The sequence below is a fragment of the Equus przewalskii genome, unplaced genomic scaffold, assembly GCF_037783145.1.
Source record: "Equus przewalskii isolate Varuska unplaced genomic scaffold, EquPr2 ChrUn-6, whole genome shotgun sequence".
NCBI lineage: Eukaryota > Metazoa > Chordata > Mammalia > Perissodactyla > Equidae > Equus > Equus przewalskii.
Window position 1 is genome coordinate 1,615,950 of NW_027228754.1, and position 23,355 is coordinate 1,639,304.

The window sequence follows — 23,355 nt, forward strand, 5'->3', positions numbered from 1 at the left end:
GGCTACATCTTGGAACTTGCTGTAGACCTACTTGAATCTCTGCGAAGAAGTAGGAAGATACCATGCTATACCACAGTCCCAGTCTCCCTCACAAATCTGGACTTTCCTCCAGTCTCATAATAAAGGGCTCCTGAAAGTGATGTTCTAAGTACCAAATGAATCTAATTTGTAAAAATTTGTCTTACAGTGATTTTTCCCAGTCTGTACAGGACCATGGAGGTTGGATGATGGGCAAAAGGAATGAGAGTAATATATACCAACTTTCGCCTGAGTCTGAAGTAGTCCCAACCCTGGGCACCCTGTTTCCTCACCCTCCTCCACGCCTGTGACAATGGAAGCAAAGTTGTCGTCCAGCAGGATCATGTCTGCTGCCTGCTTAGATACGTCAGAACCAGTGATGCCCATGGCAATGCCAATGTCAGCTTTCTTCAGTGCTGGGGAGTCATTCACGCCATCACCAGTCGCCGCCACAACGTTTCCCTGGGTGAAGCACAGAGGGAGTGAAATAATTATTGTGTCAGATTCAGGACCAGTCCCAAAGATCAATTTGATTTCATCATCCCCTGTTTCTTGATGTAATCATGCTTGATTTGGGCCTCTTGGCCCTTCCTTCACCTGCTCCTCCTGAGATATTAAAACTCTCAGGGAGCCCCCAAACTGATGTCCATCTCAGGAGTTTGAGATGGGATGTTCTCTGCAGGCTCTTCTAGCCCAGCCCACATGTTCCTCTGCTTGATTTGGGGCTGGGCTATGCCACATGATTTCTGCCAGATTCCTCGAGCCTCCTTTTTCTCCCTTACCTGCCTCTGACATCCCTCTACGATTATGAGTTTCTGCTGAGGGGAGGTTCTAGCAAACACAATCTCAGTGTAGTTTCGGAGAATCTCATCAAGCTGCGCTGAGCTCATATCCTTTAGGTCTGAGCCGTGCACCACAATGGCTTTGACATCCCTGGGGGGAAAAGAATTTCAGAAAGCTAGTTCAGAGTGTTGAGAATTTACCAGGGGCCCTGGTGCCCTCTAACCAACCTTTACTATAACCTCCTTATTTCTCTTTCAACTCAATCTCATCACTTGTCCCCAGCCATTCACTGTCCCCAGATTGACACATTGCATCTCCTCCCTTTTCTCCCAACCACTCCTCCCTTTTCTCTACCTCTTTCTTTGTCCAACTTCCTCTGAAAATCCACTGACATGGTCACTTGGTCATTTTCCTATTATGTTTTACTTTGCAATAAGTAAACCCTGCACATACTACCTACTAAAGGAGGCTCTAAGAACTTTAGTAAGTGGGATCTAGGTGGGGCAGGCTGAGAGGATGGAGGAAAAAAATGGCAGATCTGAGTCTTTTAGGGCTCTCACCTGCTATCGATCTGCCTGACATGGACCTTGAGCTGGGCAGTAGTGTCCTCTGCAGTCTCGGTGCCTTCTGAAATGATGCCCACACCCTTGGCAATGGCCTTGGCTGTAATGGGATGATCCCCTGTTACCATAATCACCTGAATTGGGAGAGGAGGGAAGAGGAGCAGAATCATCTTCAGGGAGGTGCCTGGAGCCTTCACCATTCTAAGAACTAACAGATCACTGCTTCCATTCCACAGGGTTTTAGTAGCTCATTCCCAAGAACTTGTGCTATAGATAAAAAATCTCGCTACTGTGGCTTTAACCCTCTAGAGTGGGTCAGGACCAACAGACCATAAAACACAGGACAGTTTGGGTTCTATGCTTCCCAGGAATACATCAGGGATTTGGGTGTTTTACTATATTTAGAATTTTGTTTAATTGCTCTAGAAGTTATTCTGCTGCTTTAAGCTCAAAGACAGAAACACCTACACATGGAACAAGTGGTAATAAAGGAACGTCTGGAATAATCCATCTGCCTAGCAAAATTTCATCTAGGTCCAGGTGCATTCTGGTTCTCATTCTTCCTCTCATCTTCCACTGTCCCCCTGCAGCCTCTGGGTTCCAGCCATTTTTTGGATACCTGGACCAGCCCTAGTCTGGTCCCATTCCTCCCCAAAGATCAGGGGCCTGAGCTCTCTGCTTCCCTAGCATTCTGTTCTTTCTGTATTTCTGCACTTGTCACTTCTCGATATGGTGATGGCTTGTCTGTCTCTCTCCCCTACTGGACTGTGAGCTCCCCAGGAATGTGGCCACGTCTCTGATTCCTTGTTAAGTTTCCTGCCCTTGCACAATGCCTAGCACATAGTAATCCATCAACAAACAATTATCAAACGAAGGAATGATGGCTTCCTGGGAACCACTGCCCATGGTTCCCACTGCCCTCCCAGCACACAATTTTGCAGTCTCTGATGGGAGGAAAAAGGAAACTATGTGACCATGACCTAACTATCCAACTGCTTGCAGGAGCAGAGGCCCTGAAAAGGTCAGTCTGTTTACTTTTAGAGCATGGAAGTGAGCCTTGAAGGAGTTTTCCTGTGAGCCCTCATCATTCCGCACTGGCACCCCTGGCGTACTGGAAGAAGACAACTAAGCTGAGATTCCCAGAGACTCAGGAAAGTCCCACTATGAGCTGTTACCCACACCACTGATTTTGAGGATCCTGGTTCAACTTCAGGGCACTGGATCCTCACCAAGCTTGGCCTGTGGGGCACAGGGTAACTGGTTAGGATCTGGGAGGGAACTGCATATAAGGTTAGAAGATTCCCGATATGATTCAGACTGAGCCCTCAGTGATGCCTTTCAGGTTCGCAGTGCCCTGACAGCTTCCCAGTGGCTCATCAAAGTGACCTGGGACCTGTAGGACAGGTATGGTATCATCCTGATACATTCCTGGTACCTAGCCCAGTTTGACTATTCAAATGTCCTGTTCTATCGTAGTTTCTGGAAGTACCACCTCCATGCTGGGCTGGAGAAATAAAAACACAAAGTCAATCACCCCGGGAGTGAGTTCCTAGGACCCAATTTCACAGAGCATTGAGATGCATGCATACAATAGAAGCGTAGTTCCACAGAGAATGGCTCCCTTTGAAGTAAAGGGCATCTGGTAGTTTCTGGAATTCATCAAATACTAAAGGAATTTCATTTCCAGCTTCTTGGTGCTGACTATACCTCTGATGTTCCCACGCAGCCTTGCAAGCTGCTCTCTTGTTCCCTTGTACCCGCTTCCCCCAGCTCGGACCCATCTGAGAGAAACGTTCCAGTGTTGGTGACATTACTGTAGGCCCTCACTGCTTGACTGCAAGAACTGACTGCAGTTCTTAAAGGAGGCCAGCTTCACAGCAGGGGCCAAGTATCTTCATACTGCTGAGAGCCTCAGTTAGTGGCAAATATAATGGGCTCATTTTATTTTAGTTTTTTTTTTTTAAGATTGGCACCTGAGCTAACAATTGTGGCCAATCTTCTTTTTTTCTTTTCCTGCTTTTTCTGCCCAAATCTCCACCATACATAGTTGCATATTTTTTCAGTTGTGGGTCCTTCTAGTTGTGGCATGTGGGATGCCGCCTCAGCATGGCCTGATGAGTGATGTCCACGCCCAGGATTCGAATGGGCGAAACCCTGGGCTGCCAAAGCAGAGTGTACGAACTTAACCGCTTGGCCACAGGGCCGGCCCTTATTTTAGTTTATTAAAATCACATTTCTTCCAAAGGCCTGAGCACATGGCTCTACCTGGGAAATCCCAGTCCCACACTCATTCCCTTCTAAAAACTTTGCTACCATGCAATCATTATCTGACGTCTTTAAGCAGCCTTGTAACATTTGTCAGTTCTGCATCAACACCATTTTGGAGCTGACCCTGGAAGAGTCTACCCTATGGGACAACACCATGTATGTTCATTACAGTTTGTCCTCCTTGAAGGATGGCATCATGTGTATGTCCTACACTTCCCTATAGGGAAAAAGTGATGATTCAAACTTCCTCACCAAGTCTGCCAAATTTCTGTCAGCTTAGAGTCCAGAAGAAGTAAGAAATTATAATGAGACCTGTAAACCTATAACCAGAACAAGGACTGGCCCAGAAAGCACTGAGACCTCCTGCTTCAGCTGCCAGCTTGAGGCCAGCAGCGAGTGTCCTCCTCAGACTACCATGGGCTCACTCTGCCTCAGGCTGTGATGACATCCTGATCTGGTAACCATCCTGGCTAAAATCACCCTCTCATCTCTGTTTGGACCTCCCTACCTGTAGGCATAATTGTAACTCTCTTCTTGCTAATGGGATCCATAAATTCTCAGATGAAAAATTTTAGACTACACCCACAATGTTATTCTCCATTCTAAGAGCACACCTCAAAGCTCAGAAAATTCACATGAACCCCTTCTCCACTGATGACCCACAATATGATGTGGTAGCTTATAGAACCATGGGGCAATATCAAGATAACTTGGTTATCCTACACAGATATGTTACAATAATGCTTCTCTGTAAAGAACTATACCACCCCAAACATCTTATAGTAATTAAGGAATTCACTCAGAATAATATCCTACATCTATTCCTTGGTTCCCACTCTACTGACTAATCATTAAACTTAGCGAGCCCCAGGCTGCCCCCAGACAAACTGCCAAAACTCAAAAGTCTAAGATAAATCTAGCTCTAACAGATAGCATCTAGTTCTCCTTAAATACCTCCAACACCCGCCCCTCAACCTGCCCTCCCCCAAGTCCAGGATCCAGAATATCAGGTATGAGCAGGGAAGGTGTCAATATCTAATCTATGAAGATGTATATGCGTCTTAGACTCTGACCTGGGAAACGTGGGTTATGGAACATCTCAGAATTAGAGGAATTCTGCTGCTATCCCGTGAAGTCCAAGGCCCACCCAGACCAAAGAGGAATCCCCACCTCTGAGCTTGTTCTGCAGCTGTGTTCACTCTTGGACCAGTTCATTTGGTTTTTAGCTTTTACTCCTGGACATATACTGGTTAGTGCAGTTGCTCACTCCCGTCAGATCCATTGAGGGCCCCCAGCTCTCAATATTTCATTCTCACTATTGCCTGCTCCAGACCCCCGGCCCACTTGGCCTCACCCTTTCTACAACCCATCCCAGCAGCACATTCACATGATATCTTCTAGCACTTTGCTACTCCTAGTGTGGTCTGCAGACCAACAGCAAGAGCATCACCTGGGAGCTTGTTAGAAATGCAGAATCTCAGGGTGTCCTAGACATACTGAATCAAGATTTGCATTCCAACAAAACCCCTAGGTGATTCACAGTGTCCTAGGACACTGGTTCTCAAACTTGTCTGCATGTTGGAACCTCTAGGAAAGTTGTTAGAAATACAGATGCCTGGGTGCCACCTTGAGAGTTTCTAATTTAATGGGTCTCAGTGTGGCCTAGGCATCAGATTTTTAAAGCTCCCCTGGTGATTCTCACGTTCAATGCAGGACAGGATTCTGACTATAAAGGAAACTTACTATGAGATTCTCTCTTGAGGCTAAAAATTATAAGCTCAAGGAAACAGAAATCAATTCAATTAGACCAAGATTATTAAGAAGCTACTCTGTGCGAGGCTTTCTACTGTTGCTCCAATTTGTGAGTTTCTGGGATGGTCAAGTTTACCTTAATCCCCGCACTACGACACTTGCACACAGCCTCAGGCACGGCAGGTCGGGGAGGGTCAATCATGGATATGAGCCCCACAAAACAAAAGTTTTCCATGGGAAAATTGACTTCATCTGTATTAAACTTGAATCCCTTGGAGAAGGTATTAGGCAGATTCAAGAAGCAGAACCCTGGAGAGAAACAGAAGGAGGGACCAGTAGTCACTCAGCTATGTCCCTATCCTGTTCACCCCAACATCCTAGATTTTTCACCCCACGGACGACGGCATTCTTTCAAGGCTTCTCCCACAGCCCCTCACCTAGCACGCGTTCCCCCAGACCTCCTAGTTCCAAGTAAGCATTTTGGAAGGCTTCTTTCATTTCCTCGTCCATTGAATACTCCTGCCCATTCAGAAGATAACTAGAGCAAAACGCCAAAATCCTCTCAGGAGCCCCCTTCATCAAGAGCACGTGGGTCTGGGAGCTGTCCTCCCGCAGGTGGATGGATATCTAGGAGAGGAGAGGAAGCATCAATGGAACAGGAGAGAGCAAGGGGCAGGGACAAAAAGCACGGGAAAGGTCTTTGAGGGTAAAACCGACAGGCAACCTGTTTCATACCCTCCACCTCCTTGATCCCCTCACCCCAACAGAGTCCCCCCACCCCCAGGCGAATCTGACCCACTGTTGAGCCCTCCTCCTTCCCAGGAAACCCCAGCCTGGTATTTGCACTCAAATCTCTCTTATCTTCTCAGCCAGAATGGAAGCTGAGGGCAGAGCCAGGCTCTTTCTTTCCCTGCTTCCTCTGCCTGGATGGCTCCAGAGCAGCAGGAGTGGGGCTGGCAAAGACAGCTGAGTAGACAGGAAAGAAAAAAATGTCATGTTCTAGGGCCACCAGGAATGCCTTATAGCTTTATGATCTCAGGTCAGTCCATTTAATCTCTCAAAACCTTAGTTGCTTTGATAAAACATAGACGGTCTGTGTTGCTTAATTCATTGGGTTTTTATCAGACACAATATTTGTAAAAGAAACTTTGAAAACTCTGAAGCACAATTCAAACATAGGTTAGTCATTCTAGTCCCCTTGCCACTCTCTTCTAAAAGCCGTAGGGAGTGAAAGTAGCCAGTGGGATTTTCTTGGCGCCTCCCCCAAGCAAGCCCGGCCAGAGCCAGTGGCTGGTGGGCTGGCCAGCAAACTGGGTGGACCACAGAGGAAGATTTTACCATTTCAACTTGATACTCAATAGCTCAGAAAAGGCACTAATGTAGTCATTTTGAGGAAAGTTGCTATTTTGTTGGACGTCCCAACAAATGTCGTGGATGTGTTTTGCTTTAATTTTGAATCATGTGGAGGGAGAAGTAGCTAATTCTTTCCAGTCAAAAGCTTTAATCGGGCCCTGCCAAGCACAAAATTCCTGTCTGGTTAGGGAGGCCACTAAACATCAGAAAAAGTGGAAAGAAGTTTGCAGTGTGGGCTTAGGAGGCCTATCTTATTACACTGACTGAAAGCCAGTTGAGACAAAAAACTACGGCTTTGCTTTTTAACTCTTACTTGCTCAGTGTTCAGTGTGAAAATACAGGTAATTGGGTTTCTAAAAATCTATACGGCTTTTGTTATTTTATAATGGTTTTCTTTTTGGTTACAAATTTTTTTTTCCATGTGATGAAAGCTTTTAAGATCTACTCTCTTAGTAACTTTCAAGTACAAAAATATGAAAATGTTTCACGAATTTTCGTGTCATCCTTGTGCAAGGACCATGCTAGTCTTCTCTGTATTGTCCCAGTTTTAGTATATATGCTGCTGAAGCGAGCAGTATTATGTGTTTCTTAAGACAGAAAAACAAAACTGACTTTTGGGAGTCTCCTTTCTTGTCTGTTACCCACTCCTGAACGTCTGACCTTTACGGTAGTACGTGAACTCGGAGACTTCCACTCCCCTGAGCAAACGTGACTGCTCCCTAGCATTCCAACCTTCGCTGGCCAAGCTCCACTCACGCTAACACCCCATTCCCTACTTTCCACCATAACCCGCTCTTTAAACTGTGCCAGGATTCTCATGGGGGACATAAATACTGGCTTTCCTGTCCCTCTCATGGATTTTATTGCTAGTGCCACCACTGTCCCTCACTCAGCATTTCTCCTTCTCTTGTCACTCCTACCTGGATAACGGACAAAATGTTCCTGAGAAATGAAAAAAAACTTCACAAACCTGCTGGAGACCCCTGCTGGCCTACCTGAGGGCAGCTGCTAGAGCTGCAGGCATGGAATGAAAGGAATTATTTGATGACTAATGAAATAAGGCGCCTCAGGGAAGTGTCTTGCAAATCCAACCTTATTCTGCAATAGCAAACCTCGAGGTGGCCACAGAGATGCCTCCTAACAGCTGCACGCGCCTGTAACTGACTTTCACCAACCAGCCTTTGCTACCTACAGACATTTCAGAGAGCATTTTACGACTTGCTCTCTCCACAAGTGGCACAGCCCCAAGCTCGCTTAGGCCTGAACATCTCTTCCTTTATCACCTACTGCTCCCTCACCTGTTTGTCACATACTCTTGAGGTGAGCCTTCCTCTTAAGTGGGATGCAGGTTATCCACTGACTCTGTTCTACCGCTCAGAGGTGAGGCTGAAGGCAAAGGCAGTGCTCCCACTTCCCCGGATGAGGAGCCCATCCCCCCACTACCATTCTCTTTCCTTTGTTGGTTCTATACCTGGTACTTGTTGGTAGAATTAAAGGGAATCTCTGCCACCTTGGGGCTTTTCTCTCTCATCTCCTTCACAGAGCTGTAAGACTGCTCGATGAACTTGAGGAGGGCTGACTCAGAAGCATCCCCTGTTGTCGCCCGCTGCCGGGATGGGTTTTGTATCGTAAGCTTGAGGGGCGTGGCACCTGGGCTTGCCCGTGGTGGCGACAAGGAGAGGGGCAGAGTGGGGAGGGAGTACCTGTGGGAAATCACTGAGTGCCAGAAGAGAGATTTTTGGGGAGACAGCGGGTTAGACCCTGGACACTGAGGTACCCTCTACCCTCTTAGGTCTGACTGACACCTTAGCTATGGGAAGGGTCTCCTGATCAGGCTTAAAGTCAGCCCGGTTGCAGAGGCCAGCGATTCGGGCCAGGATAAACCAGGTATCAGAGTCCTTGGCAAATGTATTCACTAGGGAGAAAGAACAGATTTATGAGCAGGGGATAGGAGAGTTTAAAGCAGGGAGTTATTCACAACCTGTTCTGTACCCAAATACTTCACAGAGACCACATTTCCTTTCCTTCATACCTCCCTTCTCTCCACTTACTCTCCAGCTATTTTCTGTCTGGACTCACCATTCACTCTCAGCTCACTCATCACATCCCCCAAATCTTTCCACTCTTGGCCCACCAATGCCACTAGTCACCAGTCTGTTCTTCACTAGTGTCGGCCTCATATGTGGTCTTATCGAACCATAAGTGGGCGACAGTCATGCGGTTCTGGGTGAGGGTGCCCGTCTTGTCAGAGCAGATGATGGAGGTGGAGCCCAGCGTCTCCACCGCCTCCAGGTTCTTCACCAGGCAGTTCTTCTTCGCCATGCGCTTGGCTGTCAGAGTCAGACACACCTAAGGCCAGGAAGAGGGGAGAGAATAAATGGAGAGAAGAGATTGGCTACTTATACCAATTTGTGTTTTGAGAGTCTGATCATTTTTATTGCTATTTCAATTGTTTGTATTTATTTCCCTTGTGTTCCCACCTAGTCATTAGAAATTCCATCTGTGGCTATGGTAAAGGAAATTAGGAAAGTGATCTTGGTTTGTGCTTTATGGCCGAGTTTCAAAACAAGGGTGTATTCCTTTACTAGAGCAGCACAGAGAACGATCACCTTATTCTCCCTGGAATATTCCACTCCCCAGTGAGCCTTTCATTTTTTCTACTCAGCAGCTTCTTTTTTATTCAAGTTCAGGCCACACCTCTTTCTCAAGTCTGACTTTCCAGGGACCACATCCACAGCTAATCTTTTATTGTGGTATAAGATGCTGTGTGTGAAGGGGGTTGTATCAATAGGTAAAAAAAAAAAAGGAAGGGAAAGGAGAAAATGATGAAATTGAGAAGGAATACTGCAGCACTGAAAAGAACTTGAGAAATCATTTAAACCAAAAGATTTTTCTTGACCATAAATTCAATGAAAGTCAAGTATATGGCAAGTTTGTTTTAAAAGTGAACAAATTCTTAGGCTGTGGTTACGTAAGCACAGAATTCTAATCATAGGGTTATGATTTATTTACATATCACTAGTCCTGATGTTTTTGTGCTAGTCTGTCCACACCACAGTGCTATTCTCATTTCTATTTTAAGGATACTGATAAACTAGAGCATACCCCCAAACAGGTGATTAGTTAAGACAAGGGCTCTGAAGACCATGTCATATGAAAAACGGACAAGAGGAAAGGGATTATCTTTCATCCTACCTGGAGAGTTTGAGGGGACATATGGCTGCTGTCAAAAATCTAAAGGGTAGTTTGTAGAAGAATTGACTCATTTTGTGTTTCCTCAGGTGGGAAAACTGGGATCAAACAGGGAATCATATTTCTGCTCAACACAATGAAATCTAACTAGAGCAATCCAACAATGAAATGAACTGAGACATTACTAGAAATAATCATCATCTCCCAGAGACTTTATAAAGGATATTCAGCATTGGTTGAAAGGTTGAATTTATATGGGCTTTGAAGTCCTTTCCAATAAAATCGTACAATTCTAAACTAATCTTCCTCTATAAACTGATGAATTGAGTCCTGGGGACGTTAAGTGATTTGGCTAAATTCACTACCCAGGACACCTGGAACTAGAACTTCTTCCCAGTGACTTAGAATCAAATGCTGTCTGCATCACAACTCACTTCCTCTCTCCTTGAGAAGAAAGAGAAAGAGAAGGCACCAGAAAATGTGGGTGGAGGAAGTCAATCTAATTTGGGAACTAAATGATTTTACACCTGTATACATGTCAGGTGATGTTCAACAACAAAAGAGATCCTAGTTATTTCATTTCCCTGGGTCTGTTTGTCTGCCCTGAGGCCACCCTTCACCCTGGCTACTCACGGTGACAGTAACCAGCAGCCCCTCAGGCACATTGGCCACAATGATGCCAATAAGAAAAATGACAGCCTTCAGCCAGCTGTAGCCCAACATGAGCGAGAGCCCAAAGAAAGAGACACCAAGGAAGACGGCCACCATTGTGATTATATGGATGAAGTGTTTGATCTCAGTAGCAATGGGGGTCTGGCCAACTGCTAGTCCTGATGTCAGCGAGGCAATGCGGCCCATCACTGTGGAGTCTCCTGTAGCAATCACAATGCCCCGGGCTGTTCCTGCGGATGAAGGCGGAAGTCTGAATTGGGAAGTCTGTTGGGTTTGGTTCCTACAAGGAGAAAGCTGTCAGTGGTCAAAAACAAGGTTGAAACTCAAGGCCCTGTGAAAGGTTCTTATGTTGTATTATCCTCATATTTAGTTTAGACAGATAAGGGTCTCCTAGTCCGAGAAGCCTCTGAAGAGATTTCACAGCTCTCCAGAGATACCCAAGTTTATTGCCTAATTGCCTTCACTGTCAAGAAGGTCTTCATCACACTTAATCTAAATATCTTCTATTGTCTCTATATTTCTTATTTTGCCCTCAGCAGCTAAACAGTGTCTAGATCTGCAAGAATAGTGGTTATGCTTCTGCTAGAGTCCTATCTTCCAATATCCCCTTCTCCTCTAACCCAGTGACTCTTAACCAGGGGCAATTTGCCCTCCAGGAGACAATGGCCATTTCTGAAGGTATTTTGGGTTGTCACAACTGGAGTGGGAAGGAGTTGGTACTAGCATCTAGTGTGCAGAGGGCAGGGATCCCGCTAAACATCCTGCAGTTCACAGGAGCCCTCCTCTCCCACTATAACAAAGGATTATCCTGCCCAAGTGTCAGTAGTGCCAGGGTTGCAACACCCTGCTATGACCTGAGCCCCTCCCTGCTTTGCTGGCTAGAGCCAGTCTGACCCCTGCTGGGGAGCACAGGTCCTAACAGCTGGGCTTCGGGGCTTTTCTCTCCAACACTGCCCTTGAGTCAGAAGGGAAGCATGGCCATCATGTTTGGCTTTACATACATCATGCAGGACACTCACCTACACAGCTTGAAATGAGGGGCCCCACAAGGTTCCTTGCTCAAAATAACCCTTACTGCTTTATCATATGGCTGAAATTTCTACCATTAAAGTTACAGTCAGATTCACCCAGAAAAGAAACGTATTATAGAAATAGCACTTATTTTAGAATCAGAAAGACTGAAACTGTTTGCCCTGGGGCAAGTTACTTAAACTCTTTGAGACTCAGGTTTCCTCATCTTTAAAATGGGATGAAAGCACCTACAAAGCTGCAAGAATGAAATGTTTTTAGAAGAGCCCAGAGCAGGGTTGGGCACATAGTAGGCACTCAACTATTCGTTTCTTTCTTTTCTTCATTTAGATGAAATTAGGGTCTCCAGAAGGACAGATATAAAATCACACGTGTGACTTGTGGGGGTGGCTCGAATCTGGCAGGCCCCACAGACATAACACAGGGTAGCTGGTCCATTCCCAAGGTCACCTTCAGCTACACGCGTCTGAGAGCAGGTCTTGCTCAGATAGCAGACAGGTCAGGTCAATGTTCTGCAGAAGAGTAATTCTGGAAAGCTTCACAGTGTGAGGCACTCTCTGAGATGAGCTTCAGACAGATTAAGCCTTGCGAAAGGAAGATACTGAAATAATTGAGAGGTGCTGAGAGGGTGTTATGTTTTGAGGGGGGTAGAGTATGGTGTCACCTCCATCTATTTTGCCATGGTTTGGTTTAGTCTAGTTCTTCGTTTCTATTGCTTCTGCTATGGTTTCCCCATGCTTGGCCATATACACCTTCTGTATATTGTCAGAGAAACAGCTTAGGCCTCTGTGAAGGTGCATGAGAACTCAAAGAGAGATTTTGTACCAGAAGCCCCATCAAGGTCCACAGTGATGAAAGCAGGGAGGCAGGGTTCTAGAAGAGAGGTTAAAGTTATGCTACTAGTTTACAGATTGCATAGAAATTCCTCAGTTTAAAAGTTAAGAGCTCCTTCAACCTAGCTCCACCCTCTTGGCCACATCTTAGATCCCACCAGTCTCCTCTTAGAGCCTCCTGTATTCTAGCCAGACCCTTGTGTCTCAGATGGAATGCCACCACCACTTTCTCCCTTATCTGAAGCATATACTTTGCTGACCAAAAAACCTACTTTGGAAGGACAAATCTGAGCAAATTTATTCCTAAAATTTAACAATAGAAATTTAGTGTTTTTGAAGGAAGCTTGCTAACTTGTATCTTTCCATACAAATTTTCTTAAATATATTTTATTTTCTAGATGGGTTCTTCTTCAGTCTTAATGTTACTCTTATCCTTTAAGGTATTTCCACGTTAAATAATTTTATTACCAGAGAGGTCATTAGCAAGTGTTATTCCAGATGAGGGTCTGTAGAAAGAGCATGGGCTGTGGAGACAGAGCTCCATGAGAATCCTTGATCCTCCTCTTTTTGGTTGAGTTGTGCTCTTGGACACTGCATTTAATTTCTTTGAACCTTAGTCTTTCATGTGTAAAATAGGAATAATATCTGCTGTATAATGTTCTGAGAATCAGAGTTATCTGTAGCACTTGACACATAGTAGGCATTCCATTAAAAAATAGCTATTTCTTAGATGCTCAAACACTTATCCTTAAACACGAATAATGGTTTTCATGTGTGTTCCAGACAGTCTTGCAGGCCTCCTTAAGGGGAAAGGATGAAGAAAAGGTTGACATAATGATATTGAGTCCATTGTTAGCACCTCGGCCAGACTGCCTCCCAGTTGAAGGATATCCTAGATTCTAGGAGCTAAGCCAAAGTGTGAGTGGCACCTCTGGTAACAAATGTGCAGTGCCAATACCCTTTCTTGGAATAGTGAGGAGAAGTTAGGGCTTACCTCAGGAAAAGAATGACCTAGCAGGGCTGAATAATTTTCCTCCTTTCTGTGCTATTTTCAGTTCATAGACCATAGACATATTCACTAACTGGAATAATAATAACTAACAATTTTAGGGCACTTACAATGTGTTAGACTTTGTGCTAAGCATTTTATATGTATTATGTCCTTTAATCCACATACAAATCTAAGGGGTGGCGACTTTTATTATCATCCTCGTGCAAATGTGGAAATGATGGCTTTGACCTTTCACCAAAGGTCATACAGGTCATGAGTGATGGAGAACCTAGACAGCATACCAGCTATTACCTACCCTACTACCTTTAGAAGATAGAGAGCTCTGGAAATCTTTGTTTCAATCGCTGCTTTTGAATCTAGGCTATTAATGATGCGATACTCACCTTCCACACAGTTGGTGGAGAAGAAGCAGATGTTTCGGGTCTCTAGAAGGTTCTCATGGGTGAAATGAGGAAAGCGGGACTGGGGCTCTGATTCTCCAGTCAATGATGAATTGTCCACCTGGGATGGGAGGGAGGATAGGTGATAAAATGAGCATGGGACAAAAGATTCATTTATAAAGATGACACATCTTTATCTGCCACCAACATCACCATTATTGACATGCAGGCAGAAACAAATTTACACACCAGTACCTTCTTGTCTCTAACCTCAAATTTTCCCTTGTAACTTTTCAAGGTTCTGAACAATAAGATCATACTTTCTTTAATTGAGCCCAGGTCACTACAGTGCCCTAAGACCATACTTAGTCCCCTCCCAATACTTTCCACCTCCCCTCACCTTACATCCTTGTGCAGAGATAAGGCGGATGTCGGCAGGGATTCGGTCCCCACCCTTCACTTCTACCAGGTCTCCCACTACCACATTTTGTACGTTGATCTGCATCTTTTCTCCACCTCGAATTACCAGAGCTTGCTGTGGGAAGATGGTGCAGGGTCACTTCCAAAGCTTTCTTCTTCTCCCATCCCCGTCCTGGCCTACAACTTCCACTCCTGGTCTCCTTCCTTCTGACTCCCCTTTCTTACACTGTCACTCCGCATCATACTTGACGGTCTCCTTGGGAGATTGCAAATTCTTACCATGGCTGTCTGCAGGGCCCTTTGCAATGTGACTTTGCTGCTCCTCGCGTTAAGAGATGGGGTCTATCTCTCCATCCCTACACTTGGGCTTGGCTATATGGCTTGCTTTGGCCAATAGGACTTTAGCAAATGTGATGCAACCAGAGGCTTAAAAAGTGCTTGCATGTTGGGGTTTGCCCTGTTGTCCCTACCCCTCTGCCACTCTATTGAACAAGCCAGAGCCAGCCTCCTGGAGGAAGAGAGATCATGAAGAGAGAGGCCCCAGCTGTCCCATTCATCTTGGTTGAGACCCCAGACATGTGAATGAGGTCATGTCTGACCATCCAGCACCAGCTAAGGTCAGCCCAGATCAGAAGAACAGCCCAGCTACAGAATTGTGAGAAATAATATGTTTGTCGTTTTGAGCCTCTAAGTTTTGGGGTGGTTAGGCAGCAAAAGCTAACTGATAGTCCAAACTCCTACTTCCATTCTACCAAAACATTTCCCCGGAACTCTTATTCAACAAAGAATTAAGTTATGTTGATACCAAAGGGAGAAGAAGATCCTGGGCTGTAATGCTAGAACATGATCATGTCGCTGGAAAATTTTAAAGCCTGTTTCTTTCCAAGTTTCCAGCCGTGTGCCTAGGAACCTCTTTCTACTGTCATATTATTTCCAGGTACTTTTTATTTGAAAATAATCTAAACTGTCAGAAAAGTTTCAAGAGAAAAAAAATTGTCCCAAGAACACCTGTATAACCTTTACCCAGATTCACCTAGTAACATTTATCCCATTTTCTTTGTCATCCGTTTTCTGTCTCTACATATGTGTGTATGGGAATATTTTTTTCCTGAACTATTTGAGGGTAAGTTACATACCTCATGATCTTTTATCCTACATAGTTCAGTGTGCATTTCCCAAGAATTAGGATATTAAATAACCACAATACAGTTACCGATTTCAGTAAATTTTACATTGATATAACACTTTAATCTACTGTCTCTATTCCAGTTTTGGCAGTTGACCCAATATATCCTTTACAGCATTATTGTCTCCTCCAGCACAGGATTCGGCCTAGGGCCAGGTGTTCCATTTAGTTGCCATGTCTCTTTAGCCTCTTTTAATCTGGAACATTTCCACAGCTGTTCTTTGTTATTAATGTCATTGACATTTAAAGAATCCAGCCTCCTCGACCTCCTTTGCCCTCCCCCTTTTTTTTGAATAGAATGTTCTTATTTAGGGTTTCGGATTATGCTCATTAGACTCGGATTATGCATTCTAGACCAGACTATTCATAGGTGATGTTGTCTCTTTCTCAGGCCTGATAGAGTAAAACCTAAGTGGACCTCACCCTCACTCAGCTCACTCATCATAGGATATAATTCTCCAGGGGACTTACTAATCGTGTATTTGGCTACATACTACACCTCCTCTCACTAGATCCTCCCACACCAATCCTACCTGAGGCACCATGCTCTTAAAAGACTCCATGATCTTGGAGCTCTTGGCCTCCTGATAATAGGAGAAGCAGCCTGTGATGAAGACCACGACAGCTAGTACAATGCCCAGGTACAGCTGGAGTGGGGAAAGAAAGGGCTCATCAGTAGGTCTTTTTCTTCTTCTTCATCCTCAGAAAGTCCGCCTGCAAGGGGAATAGCCATTTCTCCAGGTGGAAGAAACCACTGGACTCAGTTGGAGAGCACGGGGTCTGGGAAGAGTCTGAGACAGGGCCGGCTCACTCGGCTTCCTGGTTTAGGAACCCTAAGCAATAATGAGGGGCCAGCAAAATCCCATGTCTGAGAAGCCCTGTATCTTCCTCTCCAGGAAGGCTATTCATGGGGGGGCAGGGAGGGGGGAGGCAGATCGTGAGGGAGATGGGGAAGAAGGAGATGAAGAGAGAAAATTCCGGGAAAGAGAAAGGGACTGCAAAGTGCTCTGATGATCAGTTGGGAAGGTAATCAAAGGAGAGCAAGTTTCTGGGAAAACCATGTATCTTAGGGAGCTGAATCAGTAGCTTTCTAGACAAAGGGCTAGAAACCAGGAGGGACCATGGGCTCCCTTATAAAATCCCGGGAGTATCAGGGATTTGGGCCAGAGGACTTCAAGAGAGCTAGGTGGCTGAGCAGAAGAGTATCAAGGGCTAAGCAGAGACTGGACTGGCAGTAGCAGTTGAATAGACTCACATTATCTTTGGTAGGCTCCTCATTGAAATACGTCTGGATGCCATAGGCCACGAAGCAGAGAATGGCACCCGTCCACAGTAGGATGGAGAAGCCACCAAACAGTTGTTTACAGAATTTGACCCACTCAGGAGTGGTGGGGGGTGGGGTAAGTGTATTGGGTCCATCTCGATCCAGTATTTCCTGGGCCTTTTCTGGGCGAAGGCCCTGTGTGGAGATGAAATAGGGATGGACAGAGAACCATGAAAAGAGAAGCAGCTATAGCAAAGGGGAACCTGGCTTCAAAACTCAGATCTGCCATTTACAGCCCCAGAATGGGTCTAGAGACCAACGAAGCTCTCTGAAAGTCAGTCTTAAAGTTCCTCCTGGATAAGTGGGACTTTAAAATTTGCATTATAGAAGGGGTATCATTTAGCACCCTTACATAGGAAGGATTTTTAGCTTATGGATTGATTCACAAACCTTTCTAAACACCCATCTTGGGTCTAGCACGGTGGTACCAAAATGAGTAAGAATGGTCCCTACCCTATGGAGCGCCAACTCTAGGGCAAGATAAATAAATATCAATGGACAGTTTATAACATAATGTGAAAGACTAATGTAATGATGAGAGAGAATACATAATGTTGAGAACATATGGACAGTCCCACTTTGACTCTTTAACTTACAAATAGGAAAAAAAACCCAACTAAATACATGAATGCATAGATTCTCACTGTAGCCTTGTACACAAGCTTGTGTGCTTTTTACTCTAAATGAAAATGATAGTAGAACCTACCAGAGAATTGTAAAACACACTCTCCTTAATCACCATCAGCCACTCCCCAACCTCCCCCTGAAAAACATGCAATTTTAATAAAAACAAGACAAGCCTCCTACGCTCTTTACTGGTTACCAGATGGCCACTTCAAGCCCCTCCAAAGACGAAATTCTAGAGCTAAGAGGAACTTACATTTTGAGGGCTTTTATTTAAGTGTTTTACTTGTGATCATTGTATTAGTGGTTCTAGTAACAGCAGTGGTAATGGTAGGAGTAGTTATATATGGTTTTGCTGTTAAACCGTGGTTCTCAAAGTGTGGTCTGGGGACCCACGGGGTGCCGAGACCCTTTCAGGGGGTCCACAAGGTCAAATGATTTTCATAAGAATACTAAATGCATTGTTTTCCTTTTTCGCTCTCATTATTTCGAGTATACAGTGGAATTTTCCAAAGGCTACATGACACATGATATTGCAGCAGATTTACTACTGAAAATATATGAGAATCCAGCTGTCTTCTATTAAAAAGCTAGACATTAAAGAGATTTTAAAAAAATGCAAAATGCCACTAACTATTTTTGGTGTCATAAAAATACTATTTTTACTAATATACAATGGGATTCCTCTTGTTTTTAAATGAATTAGGAAATAATTTTAAATTTTCTTAATTTTAATTTCTAATACAGTAAATACAGATGGATATAACTCACAAAGCATAAGCTCTTTGGGGTCCTTGATAATAAGAGTGTGAAGGGGTCCTGAGGACAAATGTCTGAGCAGCGCTGCTCTAAACCATTCTTACTTTCTTATCTAATCCTGACCTCTCTGGGAGGCAGTTACCATGATCACCATCTTCCAGGTGTGTGTCCTGTGGAACTTGGCTGGGTGGAAGTTAAGGGTAAGAATATTGGACTCTTTGGGCCGGCCCCATGGCACAGAGGTTAAGTTCGCATGTTCTGCTTTGGCGGCCCAGGGTTCCCCAGTTCGGATCCCGGGTGCAGACATGGCACTGCTTGGCATGCCATGCTGTGGCAGGTGTCCCACAAACAAAGTAGAGGAAGATGGGCACGGATGTTAGCTCAGGGCCAGTCTTCCTCAGCAAAAACAGGAGGATTGGCAGCAGTTAGCTCAGGGCTAATCTTCCTCAAAAAAAAAAAAAAACTGGACTTGAAGTGAGGGGCTTGATTTCTAGCTCCAATTTTGTCCTGGTAGCCTCAAAGTTGGGGACGGGGACCCTCTGCCTCCCTCAGGTTGTTCCTTCACTCACCTTTGTCAGGTCCACAGAATACCTTCTGCTCAGCTCTTCCAAGGTTAATTTATGGTCATCCTGAGGAGACAGTGGAGTCATTGAGGAAGAGGTGGCGACCCCAGGTCATTTCCAGGGGAAGGAGAGAAACATTTGGGGGAAGAGGGATGGCTCTGGCCTCTGTGATTAATCCTCAAGGTAAGATGTTAAAAGGTTGAGAGTTGAGGAGTATTTTCAGAGGGTAATTTGTTAGCATCCATTTTGGGTGTTCTCACCATGACCACTTCCTTCTTCAGCTCCTCTATATTTGCCTTGTTTTTTTTCCTCTTCACCTTTTCTTTTTTCCTTCTCCCAACCATTTTCGGCACCCTTTTAGGTTTAGGTCCTGAGCTTGGATTCAGCTCTTGAGGCGTTACCCTCCCCCTTGTCTTCCCAAACTCCATAGTTATCCCTGGATATAGCTGACCCAGCTCAACTGGTGAGAAGAAAGCAAAAAGAGCGAGGGAGAGTGAGGACCGGGAGGCTGGAGGGGATGAAGGGGGAGGGGGAGAGGAATGGCGGCCTGAGGGAGTGCGGAGGGAGGGGCCGGGCAATGAGAAGACAGTGGTGGGGAGACAAAGAGCGAGCAGAGAGAAAGTGGAGGGAATGGAGGAGTGAGGTGGTAAAGAAGTGAGGGGATGGGAGAGGGAGGGAGAAAACCGAGAGAGGAGTGCAGAAGCCTGAGGTGGGAGACAGGAGACAGAGACTGTGAGGCCCTAAGAGATGGGCGCAGAAGCGTCAGGAACGTCAGGAACGGGGGAGTGGGGGGGTGGGAAGAGCCTGGGGCCTGAGACAGGAGAGGGAGGTGAGCAAATGAAGCCTGAGGACCTGGGGGAACAAAGAAGCCAAGGGCTCTCCAGAGGGAGTGAGGGGTTGCCTTTGTCTCTCCCTCTAAATTACAACCAGAGATCCATGGCCAACAGCGGATCCCCTACACAGCACAACATGACCCGACAGATCCAGGCAGCTATACATCTCAAGGCGGTGGGCGGGACGCGGAGCCTCCTGTCTCACCGCGCCCCCCCCCCGCCCCCTCCTGGCAGCGACGCAGGACGCGGAACCTCACGCAGCGCCTGCGGGACTGTGAGTGGAGGCAGGGCTGCCCAGCCCCACGCACCCTAAGTGGAGCTAACGCCAGGAGCGGCGGCCACGGCTGCTGAGGTCCGTGGGACAACACCCACAGGGGGGCGGTGGCTGTTGCGGGGGGCGGGGGGCGGGGGGCGGGCCGCGGGCCGCGGGAGCGCGCGAGGAGCCAGGAGCAGGGGTGGCAGCTGGCTGGCGGCAGCCCCGCGTGCGCGCCCGCGCTCTCAAACGTCCCTGGGGAGGCAGGAGCAGCCGGCGGCAGCCCCGTGCCCGGGACGCGCACGTGAACGCCCGAGGGGCCCCGGCCATGGCGTGGTGGCTGCAGCGGGGACGGAGACCTGCCCTAGGACAGTGGGTGGAGCCGCCCATCCGCACAACTGCAAACACATACGGCGGGAGCTCCCTGCTCCCAGCCCCCAGTAGAGGCACCTCAGCCACCAACTCCATCAACAGCAGGGGCTGCATAGAATTCTCCGGGGGAATTAAGCCCTCCTATATCAATAATCACTCTGTAAATAGACTGAGTTTTCCAATCAGAAGACACAGAGTGGCTGGATGGATTAAAAAACAAGACCCAACAATATGCTGCCTCCAGGAAACACATCTCAGTTCTAAAGACAAACATAGGCTCAGAGTGAAGGGATGGAAGATGATACTCCAAGCAATTGGCAAGGAAAGGCAAGCAGGTGTTGCCATGCTTATATCCGACAAAGCAGACTGCAAGATAAAAAAGATAGGGGCCGGCTGGTGGCAGAGTGGTTAAGTTTGTATGCTCCACTTCAGCAGCCCAGGGTTTTGCCAGTTGGGATCTTGGGTGCAGACTTGGCACCGCTCATCAGGCCATGTTGAGGAGGCATCCTGCGTAGCTCGGCCAGAGGCACTCCCGGCTGGAATGTACAGCTGTGTACTGGGGGACTTTGGGGAGAAGAAGAAGGAAAAAAAGGTTGGCAGCAGATGTTAGCTCAGGTGCCAATCATTAAAAAGAAAAAACAATAATAAAAAAAGATAAAAAAGATAATGAGACACAAGAAGAGACAGTAAATAATGATAAAAGGAACATTCCACCAAGAGGACATTACACATATATATGCACCTAACACAGGAGCACCAAAGCATATAAAGCAACTATTAACAGACCTGAAGGGAGAAATCGACAGCAACACAATAATAGTAGGGGACCTACTTATAATAGTAGGGACACCCCACTTACATCAATGGATAGATCATCCAGACAGAAAGTCGAATAGCCAAAGCAATCTTGAGAAAAAAGAACAAAGCTGGAGGCATCACAATCCCTGACTTCAAAATAAGCTACGAAGCTATAGTAACCAAAACAGCATAGTACTGGTGCAAAAACAGACACACAGATCAATGGAGCAGAACTGAAAGCCCAGAAATAAAACCACACGACTATGGAGAGCTAATCTTTGACACAGGAACCAAGAACATACAATGGAGAAAGGATAGTCTCTTCAATAAGTGATGTTGGGAAAACTGGATAGCCATGTAAAAAAGAATGAAAGTAGACCATTATTTCCCATCATACACAAAAATTAACTCAAAATGGATTAAGGACTTGAATGTAAAATCTGAAACCATAAAACTCCTAGAAGAAAATATAGGCAATACACTCTTGGACATCAGTCTTAGCAGTATCTTTTCGAATACCATGTCTACTCAGGCAAGGGAAACAAAAGAAAAAATAAACAAATGGGACTACATCAGGCTAAAAAGCTTCTGCAAGGCAAAGGAAACTATGAACAAAATGAAAAGACAACCCACCAACTGGGAGAAAATACTTGCAAATCATATATCTGACAAGGGGTTAATTTCCAAAATAGATAAAGAACTCATGCAACACAACAACAAAAAAACAAACAACCTGATCAAGAAATGACCAGAGGATATGAACAGACATTTTCCCAAAGAAGCTATGCAGATGGCCACATGTACATGAAAAGATGTTCAAAATCACTAACCATTAGGGAAATGAAAATCAAAACTACAATGAGTTTTTACCTTACACCTGTCAGGATGACTATAATCACAAAGACAAAAAAATAACAATTGTTGGAGAGGATGTGGAGAAAAGGGAACTCTCATACACTGCTGGTGGGAATGCAAATTGGTGCAGCCACTATGGAAAACAGTATGGAGATTTCTCAAAAAACTAAAAATAGAAGTACCATATGATCCAGCTGTCCCACTACTGGATATCCAAAGAACATGAAATCAACATTCCTAAGATTTATGCACCCCTGTGTTCATCACAGCATTATTCACAATAGCCAAGATGAGGAGGCAACCCAAGTGCCCATCGACAGATGAATGGATGAAGAAGATGTGGTTTATATATATAATGGAATACTACTCAGCCATAAAAAAAGACAAAATCATGCCTTTTGCAACATGGATGGACCTTGAGGGTGTGATGTTAAGTGAAATAAGCCAGACAGAGAAAGACCAATGCCGCACTCATCTGTGGAAGGTAAACAAACACATGGATAAAGAGAACAGACTAGTGGTTATCAGAGGGGAAGGAGGATGGGGGGAAGGCAAACGGGGTAAAGGGGCACGTGTGTAGAGTGACAGATAAAAGCTAGACTATTGGGGGTGAGCATGATACAGTCTATACAGAAACTGATATATAATAATGTACACCCAATGTTACACAGTGTTATAAATCAATATGACCTCAACAAAATAATAAAATTTAAAAATTAAAAAAAAAGAAGTGGAGGGTAGCCTAAGCGATGAAGTGAAGATGCACAGGGTGCTGAGCAAGTGGGAAATGCAGGGGGAATGAGGAGGCCAAGTGGGCTCAGGGTTTCCTGGGAGCCCCCCAGGCCCTGTGGGCCCTGAGGCAACGGCCCAGGTCTGTCACAAAGGCCTCGTGGAAGGTCTAATTGAGAAGTCAGAAGTGTCAGTCTGAGTCTGAGGATGATTGGAGCAGGTTCTGCCACAGAGAGAGTTTCAGTCTGAGGGCAAGACTGGAACAAAGTCCCAGCTCGGTCCAGCTGACTTCTGAGACTTAGAGGTACCCTAGAGAGCTGACTCAAAACAAAGCAGGCGCTCTGCGTGTGAGTGTTTTACTGAGGTGCGCTTCTCCACCAACACTGATTTTGAGCTTTTTGTTTTAGGAGATAAGATAGCAGAATAGGTCAGATCTTGGGCTTTTGAGTCAATCCTAGGTTTGAATCCTGGCACCGCTGTTTACCCGCTGTGTGGCTTTGGGCAAGTTACTTAACCTCTCTGTGCCTCTCTTTCCTCATCTATAGAAGGGGATAGTCTCTACCTCATACGGTGGCAAGAGTAAAGATTAAAGCAAGGTGTTCTGGGTAAAGCACGATGTCTGACATACATAGTATGTGTTCAATAAATAGCTTGAATTAAGTATCACTAGTTTTACTTGTGGCTTAATGTGCAGCTCTTTTCAGTGAGAGTAAAAATATGCTGTTCCATGTGATAACACTGTATTTTCCTTTTAATATGACGTATTTATCACTTCCGTTCACCT

At 45.5% G+C, this 23,355-nt stretch overlaps 2 protein-coding genes and 1 non-coding gene across 16 annotated transcripts in view; 1 reads left to right on the forward strand and 2 right to left on the reverse strand.

Moving 5' to 3' along the window:
* DCAF8 (DDB1 and CUL4 associated factor 8) overlaps window positions 1-1,872 on the forward strand; it is a 79,375-nt gene extending 77,503 nt beyond the window's left edge. For all 5 annotated transcript variants that reach the window (XR_011536933.1, XM_070608414.1, XM_070608415.1 and 2 more), the window contains one exon: window positions 188-1,872. Coding sequence is in view for 4 of the 5 variants with exons in the window: in XM_070608414.1 (XP_070464515.1) it covers window positions 188-190 (3 nt within the window). In the remaining variant the exon portion in view is untranslated. The remainder of the gene's footprint in view (window positions 1-187) is intronic.
* LOC103551135 (sodium/potassium-transporting ATPase subunit alpha-4) overlaps window positions 1-20,056 on the reverse strand; it is a 29,116-nt gene extending 9,060 nt beyond the window's left edge. Inside the window, exons 1-16 of one of the 10 annotated variants that reach the window (XM_070608384.1) lie at window positions 19,873-20,056; window positions 18,992-19,191; window positions 18,738-18,797; window positions 16,717-16,920; window positions 15,995-16,108; window positions 14,256-14,390; window positions 13,859-13,976; window positions 10,695-10,831; window positions 8,888-9,086; window positions 8,543-8,652; window positions 8,209-8,343; window positions 5,822-6,011; window positions 5,521-5,693; window positions 1,362-1,498; window positions 801-951; window positions 312-480 (exon numbers count right to left, since the gene is read on the reverse strand). In XM_070608384.1, the coding sequence (XP_070464485.1) occupies window positions 312-480; window positions 801-951; window positions 1,362-1,498; window positions 5,521-5,693; window positions 5,822-6,011; window positions 8,209-8,343; window positions 8,543-8,652; window positions 8,888-9,086; window positions 10,695-10,831; window positions 13,859-13,976; window positions 14,256-14,390; window positions 15,995-16,108; window positions 16,717-16,920; window positions 18,738-18,797; window positions 18,992-19,159 (2,200 nt within the window). In that variant the 5' untranslated portion in view covers window positions 19,160-19,191; window positions 19,873-20,056. Of the gene's footprint in view, window positions 1-311; window positions 481-800; window positions 952-1,361; window positions 1,499-5,520; window positions 5,694-5,821; window positions 6,012-8,208; window positions 8,344-8,542; window positions 8,653-8,816; window positions 9,087-10,562; window positions 10,832-13,858; window positions 13,977-14,255; window positions 14,391-15,994; window positions 16,109-16,716; window positions 16,921-18,737; window positions 18,798-18,991; window positions 19,768-19,872 lie in introns of those variants that run through there. The other 9 variants (XM_070608383.1, XM_070608381.1, XM_070608385.1 and 6 more) reach the window with 9 other exon arrangements.
* LOC139081703 (U6 spliceosomal RNA) lies at window positions 7,206-7,312 on the reverse strand. The gene has a single exon (XR_011536963.1). It is a non-coding gene; the product is annotated as a U6 spliceosomal RNA (small nuclear RNA).
* Window positions 20,057-23,355: the final 3,299 nt, after the last annotated feature.